At 45.7% G+C, this 8,186-nt stretch overlaps 2 protein-coding genes across 2 annotated transcripts; one reads left to right on the plus strand and one right to left on the minus strand.

The window, feature by feature from the left end:
* The first annotated feature begins 3 nt into the window (after positions 1-3).
* On the plus strand, positions 4-1,853 carry LOC128865071 (putative tRNA pseudouridine synthase Pus10). Its single transcript, XM_054105019.1, has 3 exons — positions 4-253; positions 313-1,055; positions 1,156-1,853. Exons 1-3 carry the CDS (start codon positions 134-136, stop codon positions 1,760-1,762), a joined length of 1,470 nt encoding a protein of 489 aa, XP_053960994.1. The 5' UTR covers positions 4-133; the 3' UTR covers positions 1,763-1,853.
* LOC128865072 (probable proteasome subunit beta type-2) lies at positions 1,811-2,707 on the minus strand. Its single transcript, XM_054105021.1, has 3 exons — positions 2,511-2,707; positions 2,220-2,445; positions 1,811-2,162 (listed from the first exon to the last, which is right to left on the minus strand). Exons 1-3 carry the CDS (start codon positions 2,599-2,601, stop codon positions 1,871-1,873), a joined length of 609 nt encoding a protein of 202 aa, XP_053960996.1. The 5' UTR covers positions 2,602-2,707; the 3' UTR covers positions 1,811-1,870.
* Positions 2,708-8,186: the final 5,479 nt, after the last annotated feature.

Below are 8,186 nucleotides of genomic sequence, written 5' to 3' on the forward strand. Positions count from 1 at the left end.
AGCTACATTGTCGGCAATAGAGTGTGTGTTCTTAAAACATTTGGACTTTTTGAGGTTGGTACTGCACTGCGACATCGTGGGTTGTGTTTACATCGTCTAAATACTTAGTGTTCAATATAGTTGAATTGTAAAAATGAAGAACCAGGATCTAGTTGACTATCTCAGAGAGTGTGGTGTATGTCAATTCTGCCAGTTGCGTTATCTTAAAGCCCGCGGCAATGAATATCAAAATCAAAAGGAATATTTTGAGCGGGTACAGATTTGTGAATTATTTATAAATTGAAAGTAATATTTAATTTTTTTTTATTTCAGGTCAGTGTTGAATTTATAGATGAATCCAATGGAACTTCTGACCCTGCGAATAAAAAAAAACGTCAGAATGTTTGTCCAACATGTTTAGATCTGTTTTCAAACAGTTTTAAGGAGCAGCTCCTGCAGGCAATATTATGTACCGACATTGAAAAATATGAATGCGCCGGTATTGTTGTTGCTATCAGTATACCAATAGTTCTGCAGTTACGGCAATTGTCCATGTGGTACGCACTTTTAGACAAATTTGGCAGCGATATTAGTCTGGATCGGTCTCCAGATGTTTCTTTGAAAGAAGCAATAAAGCTCATTTTGAACCCAACAATTTGTGAAAGTCTGAGAAAAAATTATGATATCAATAATGGCCTTATGATAAACATAAATTTATGTCATGCACAAGAAGAAGAAGGCATAGCTCGATTAGGGAAACTAAATAACGTGGTTCATCCTCCCAAAAAAGGGCATAAGTTGGAACCAATTTCGCGTTCGTTGATTGAGAAAAAATATACACCTTTAAGAGTCGGTTCGGAATTGTTTAAAGAAGTATTTCCTGTTCCACCCTCAATACCAAATGAAAGTCTGAAATTGGATAACATTTCGCTGCTCGGTCCTTCAACATATGTAGCTGGGCGATATAGAAAGATTTCAAGGCATCTTTCACATACTCCATGGGTATTAAATGGTGAAAGAGTCATGAGCGACAGTATAGAAGAGATTATTATACGTAATATAGCTCCACACTTTTGGCAAGTGCAATTTTTCCAATTTATAAACATATATGTATTAATATAAATATCTACATGCATAATGTATATATGTTTAAATTTGATGATTTTCTTTTCGCAGCGATGATACAAAAAAAGTAAATTTTATGTCGAGCGGTAGAGAGGACGTAGATGTACGATGCCTTGGCGCCGGCCGCCCGTTCGTATTGGAAATACAGAATGCTTTTCGCGTGTCTTTGCCACCTGAACAAGCTCGTCAAATGAAGGGATGTATCGATGCCTCACAAAAAATATCTGTCCGCGATCTCCAAGTAGTGGCACGAGAAGATTTGTCCCACATTAAAATGGGAGAAGAACAGAAACGAAAATGTTATCGTGCACTTTGCCAACTCTCTAGACCTGTGACGACAGATATTTTAAAAAAATTGAATCTAGAACAAGGGTTTGAAATTCAACAAAAAACGCCAATACGAGTATTACACCGTAGACCCCTACACACACGTCCTCGAACTGTATACAGCCTTAAAGCGTCAGTTTGTCAACAAAATAAACGCCTAATAATACTTGATGTTGTGACACAGGCTGGAACATATATCAAAGAGTTAGTATATGGAGAATTCGGACGCACAAAACCATCAGTAGCATCAGTGATTGGCCAGCCCATTGACATTGTCGCACTTGATGTAATGGAAATAGATTTAGATTGGCCACCAACAGTTACGGACTAATACATTACCGTTTAATCATAGTGCTTGTTTTATTTTAAAGAACACAAATTAATCGATTAATTTTTATTAAAATTTCGTATAAAGAACAAAATCAACTTAGTTCATAAGTTAATTACATTCTATCTTCGCTCTAATATCGGGCATTGACGCCACTCCATCCTTATTCACAATAGAGACTTTAAAATTCTTTTGATTTATTACAAGTCGTTTCTGGATTTCCTTAACACAGTGTTCCAAAATTTTGTAAGCTTCATCTTTGTTTAAACCCTTTTTATATTCTCTATCAAAGATACTTTGGCAAAACATAGCACCGTAGCCTTGCCCGCTGTATTTCACCTCAACAGAATTAGCCAAATAGTCAATGAAGTACAAAGCGGATTTCTGCGACTTTTCGTCGTATCTGAAAAATATATATTATTCTTTCGGCAATATTCACTATTAGTCAAATGTTTCTTACCCCGCTATCATCATATTCACTTGGTAGGGTGTTCTGCTGCGCAGATAATCGGAAAGATTCTTACGAGTAAAATGTGCAGCCTCCTTGGGAGACAACTCATAGTTGTTGCGCATCTTATATAGAGCAATATTTTTCGAAATGAACTCGGTAAACTTCACTGTATCACCAGATTCACCCATTGTAGCAAATACAAGACTGTCGGAAATCTTGTGAATTTTAATTTCATCTGTCAGAAATGAGAATTGTAATTTCATTACAAGAAGGATCAAATATCAATTCTTGTTTATTCACCTTCCTTCATTACAACTATGGAACGAGCCTGAGTTGTATCAGCAGCAACAATGGCAAAATCATCTCCTCGTATACCCAAAATTGTCTCCATTGTTATAATTTATATTTATTTGTATTAAAATATTCAATGAAATTGCAATCAAACTTTGTTATAACCGGGAATGACAAGCAATTCATAAGTTGTCTCATTTATAGTGAAGTTGGCTGCTCCCAAAGCACTATCGATAATGAAGTGCAAGTAGGGTATTCTGAGTTTTACTTATGTATCGTAGTAAAAACCACTTCCTATTTCACTCAACATTAAAAAGTTGAAATTGAAGATTATTCAATCTGAAGCTCAAAAATTTATTCGCAAAAAATTTAACACGTTTAAAAAAATATTTACTGCGATCACTTTATGTAAGTAACTTTGACAAAGTTTCCCTTCCTCTTTTGTTGGGAGGCCCAAATTCTTTCAGCACGATGATAATATTCAGTTTGAAATTAAATATCAAATTAACTGCACCTTACATAATTTTTTGCTGTCAATTCATATCACGTCAATCCATGTGAACGTGTTAACAGCCGCGTGATTGGCTATCATTCGGAAATACATAGGTTCAAAACCGCGGGCACGAATTATCAAATAATAGAAAAGTTGTTGTAATGGTCACTCGTCCGCTGGCAACGGCAGACCTCCGAGAGTATGTTTGTGATGAAAAAGCCTCCTAAAACACTATCGCCGTTCGGAAACGGTTCAAAACTGTAGATCCCTCCATTTGTGGAATAATATCAAGACGCACACAGCAAGTAGGAACAGAAGGAGCTCACCATTCCCATGGCAGCCGGTTCTACGTTACCGGAATGACTCGGGTTTTTATTCCCGACCAAGGGCTGCCGCCCCAGTATACTAGTCCTGTCTAGTGTACCGTATTTTACCCTAAATCTATCGTCACAGGAGCAACTCATTGCAGCCAGTTTGCTCCAAATACTTCTCTTCCGGGCTGGCGTCGAACCCAACCCCGGACCTGAAGTATTCTACTGCTGCATTTGCCACAAACGGCTCCACCCGAACTCCACCTCGGTTAGGTGTAATCAGTGCAACGGGTGGTGCCATCTTAAGACCTGCTAAGGCCTTAAGACACACAGGGAGTGGTCCACAAGGTATGTGGCCACGTGTTGCTAACGCTCACAGGCGGTCACCGCCTCTACGGCTACACTGCCCTCAGTGCCGGCACATCACACTGCCGCCACTAACAACACCTTAACGGTAAGGAGCCCCCAAGAGCAACACGACTCCCTCTCTAACCCACAACCCTCCTGCTCCTACCCCAGTGCGGGGACAAACCAGCAGCTCTTGGTCCCCCGCACAGTCTGCTCCGTGTGCCAGACCGTAGTACCTCGGAACCTGACAACTGTCCAATGCAATTCTTGCAGTGGCTGGTGTCACTTTCGGAGGTGCTCCGGCCTGCCCACCACCCGTGAGTGGACACGCGACTACGTTGCCCCTGCTGCATAGCTCTGCACCCGCAACCGCCCCCCGTGGCGCGGCCATCTGACAACATCAGGCCACTCCCCATTTTGCGGAACGCACAGCAGGACCAACGCAGATAACATCACGCATCCCTCACCCCCCGAATTACGACGACACTCCCGCGAAGCTTTAAGCTTCTGCAACTGAACTGCAACGGACTCACGAGCAAGATTGACGAGATAGTCGACTTCATGAGTCGGTTTGGAATCAAGAGTCCAGGAGACAAAACTGCACGCTAGCTCCCCCCTGATTACCAGGGACGGCTACAATGTGCACCGAAAGGACCGCGAGCGAGACAACGGTGGTGGCCTAGTGTTCATAGTACACCATTCAGTGCAGTATCGTCTTATTGATGAAGGCATCTACCGCAGGGACAGCACCTTGGAACGTCAAGGTATAGCTGTCCGGTCAGGCGATGCCGAGCTCGAAATTTACAATATTTACATACCCCCTGTCACCTGCTGCCCGGCAGGATATCTCCCCGATATTGGTGCGCTCATCAGGGGAGAAAACCGATTGGTAGTAGGTGACTTTAACGCGCATCACGATCTTTGGCATTCAAGCCTGCCAAATGATCGTAGGGGACAGCTATTGGCAGAGCAGATAGACGATTCGACGTTCAGCACTGCAAACGACGACGCCCCCACTAGGGTAGTGGCTTTCGATACAGTCAGCCACGCCCCGCTACTAGATGACATTTTACAGTCGACGCTCCCGCCAGGGCTGAAGAGGTGGACCGCGAACTACCTGAGTGGTCGTCACTCGTCGGTAGTATTTCGAGACCAAACCTCAAAACAGAGAAAAATAAAGCAAGGAGTACCGCAGGGTGGTGTCCTTTCACCCTTGCTTTTCAATTTCTATGTTTCGAAACTCCCCCAGCCACCAGAGGGAGTCTCACTGGTCTCATATGCCGACGACTGCACGATAATGGCGTTGGGCAATGACATTGATGGCCTATGCTCAAAAGTAAACGACTACCTCGCCCGCCTTTCTCGCTTCTTCACTGCGAGAAACTTAAAACTTTCTCCCACTAAATCCACGGCGACCCTTTTTACCACCTGGACAAAGGAGGTCAAGCTGCCACTTCAGGTACACGTCGACGATACCCCAATACCGACGATAAAGAACCCCAGAATTTTGGGAGTCACCTTTGACAGCTTGCTCTCCTTCTCGGCGCACACAACCGCTATTGCAACGAGAGTACAGAATCGCAACAAGGTCCTCAAGTCGCTTGCCGGTAGTACTTGGGGCAAAGACAAAGAAATGTTGCTGTCGACTTTCAAAGCAATAGGCTGACCGGTTCTGAACTATACCGCGCCTGTCTGGTCGCCTGGAACCAGTGATACGCAGTGGACGAAGCTTCAGACCTGCCAGAATACTGCCATCAGGACCGCGACAGGATGTCTCCTGATGTCCCCTATCCAACATTTGCACGACGAGGCGCACATGCTCCCGGTTAAGGAGCATAACAAAATGCTCGGCAAGCAGTTTCTGCTTGGGTGTCACCGTAGGCCTCACCCATGCAGACACCTGCTCGAGCCCGAGCCACCCCCCAAGCACATCAGGAGACACTTCCTCAATTACGTGGACGAGATCCAGGACAAAACGGACAGACCACTCCAGGATCAGACAGTATACAGACAGGCAATTAACGAAATTCATCGGGAGACCCTTACCACCTTCCTAAGCTCCCGACCCCCGAATGCCGTTATCGGAGTCCAACCACCACCTATCGCAGATGAAGAGCTCCAGCTTCCTCGAGAGTCCCGCGTAATCTTGGCACAATTACGTTCTGGATATTGTAGCAGGTTAAACTCCTACCTATCCAGAATCGACCCCGACATACTAAACATATGTCCAGCATGTGAAGGTACCCCGCACGACACTAACCACCTCTTCACATGCCCCATCAAACCCACTCATCTAACACCTCTCTCCCTCTGGACCCAACCCGTCGAAACTGCCAGTTTCCTGGGCCTACCGTTAGATGAGCTAGACGAAGACGACCGGTAATTACACTACACTGACAGGGCGAAGATACTGCTACAACAACAACAACAACAGAAGGAGCTCACTGCAATGACATTCCCTGCACGTTCCCATGGCAGCCACGTTACCGGAATGACCCGGGTTTTCCCCGACCGAGGGCTGCCGTCCCTGTAAACTAGCCCTGCCTAGCCCACCTGGACAAAGGAGGTCAAACTGCCTTTCAAGGTATGAGACACCAATTCCGACGGTAAATAATCCCAAAATTTTGGGTGTAACCTTCGACAGTTTGCTCTCCTTCTCTGCGCACACAACCGCAATTGCCACTAACGTCCAAAATCCCAACAAGGTCCTCAAGTCGCTTAGCGGCAGCACTTGGGGCAAAAACAAAGAATTGTTGCTATCGATATTTAAGGCAATTGGCCGGCCGGTTCTAAACTATGCTGTTCCTGTCTGGTCGCCTGGAACCAGTGGCACGCAGTGGATAAAGCTCCAAACATGCCAAAACACTTCCTTTCGGACAGGGACGGGCTGCCTCCTGATGTCCCCAATACAACACCTTCACAACGAGGTCAATATGCTACCTGTTAAGGAGCATAAAAAACTGCTCAGCAAGCAGTTCCGTTTAGGGTGCTACTTGCTTGAACCAGAGCCGCCTCTCAGGCACGTCAGGAGACACCTACTACACTACGCAGACGAGATCCAGGACAAAACAAACAGACACCTACTGGACCAGACAGAGTTTACACAGATATTCAACGACATTCACCGGGAGACTGTTACCACCTTCAAAAGCTCCCGTCCAGTGGATGCCGTAATTGGAGTCGAACCACCACTCATTGCAGATGAGGAGCTCCAGCTTCCCCGTGAGACCCGCGTAACACTGGCACAATTACGTTCTGGATATTGTAGCAGGTTAAATATTGTTGCGATTCTGTACTCTCGTTGCAATAGCGGTTGTGTGCGCTAAGAAGGAGAGCAGAGAGGGAGACGACTCCCAATATTCTGGGGTTATTTACCGTCGGTATTGGGGTATCATCGACGTGCACCTGAAGTTGCAGCTTGACCTCATTTGTCCAGGTGGTAAAAAGGGTCGCCATGGATTTAGTGGGAGAAAGTTTTAAGTTTCTCGCAGTGAAGAAGCGAGAAAGGCGGGCGAGGTAGTCGTTTACTTTGGTGCATAGGCCATCAATGTCATTGCCCGACGCCATTATTGTGCAGTCGTCGGCGTATGAGACCAGTGAGACTCCCTCTGGTGGCTGGGGGAGTTTCGAAATATAGAAATTAAGAAGGCAAGGGTGAAAGGACACCACCCTGCGGTAATCCTTCCTTTATTTTTCTCTATTTTGAAGTTTGGTCTCGAAATATCACCGACGAGTGACGACCACTCAGGTAGTTCGCGGTCCACCTCTTCAGCCCTGGCGGGAGCGTCGACTGTAAAATGTCATCTAGTAGCGGGGCGTGGCTGACTGTATCGAAAGCCTTTTGTAGGTGAAATGCTACCAGGACAGTCCTCTCGCAGGGGCGGTTTTGGTTTAGTACACGGTTTACCTGGGTGTTTATGACGGTGAGTGCCGTGGTGGTGCTGTGCACTCTTCGGAAACCATGCTGGTGTGGGGCCGGAGTCAGATGTTCTGTGAGGAGTGGGAGTAGAAGGGCTTCAAGCGTCTTCACTACTGGGGAAAGGAGAGTTATCGGACGATAAGACTCCCCTAGGTTGGCGGGTTTCCCACTTATCAGGAATGATGAGAGTGGCCATAGACAGGTTGAAGACCTTGGTAAGGAATTCTACTTCCAATGGACCCAGCTTTTTTAACATTAGCATGTTTAGTCCGTCAGGGCCAATGGCTTTAGATAGTTTCATATGTTTGATGGCCCCCTGAACCTCGTTGCTGGTGAAAGTAAGCGGTGCACTGTTGTATGGCAGTTTGTGCAGCCGTCTGGTGGCACAACGTTTGGATCTGTCGGCCGGAGGATGCAGTATAAATTGCCGGCTAAAATAGCTCGCGCATCTCTTCGGATCCGACGAAGTACGACTGTTGAAGGCGATATCCACCTTGTCGTTGTGCTTCGTCGGGTTCGACAGGGACCTTGCGGTGGACCAGAGCTTGCTCACACCAGAGGTGAAGTTACAGGACTTCAGATGCTCTACCCATTTGGTCCGCTTGTGTTGGGTT

Source organism: Anastrepha ludens, chromosome 5 (assembly GCF_028408465.1).
Source record: "Anastrepha ludens isolate Willacy chromosome 5, idAnaLude1.1, whole genome shotgun sequence".
In the NCBI taxonomy this organism is placed as follows: domain Eukaryota; kingdom Metazoa; phylum Arthropoda; class Insecta; order Diptera; family Tephritidae; genus Anastrepha; species Anastrepha ludens.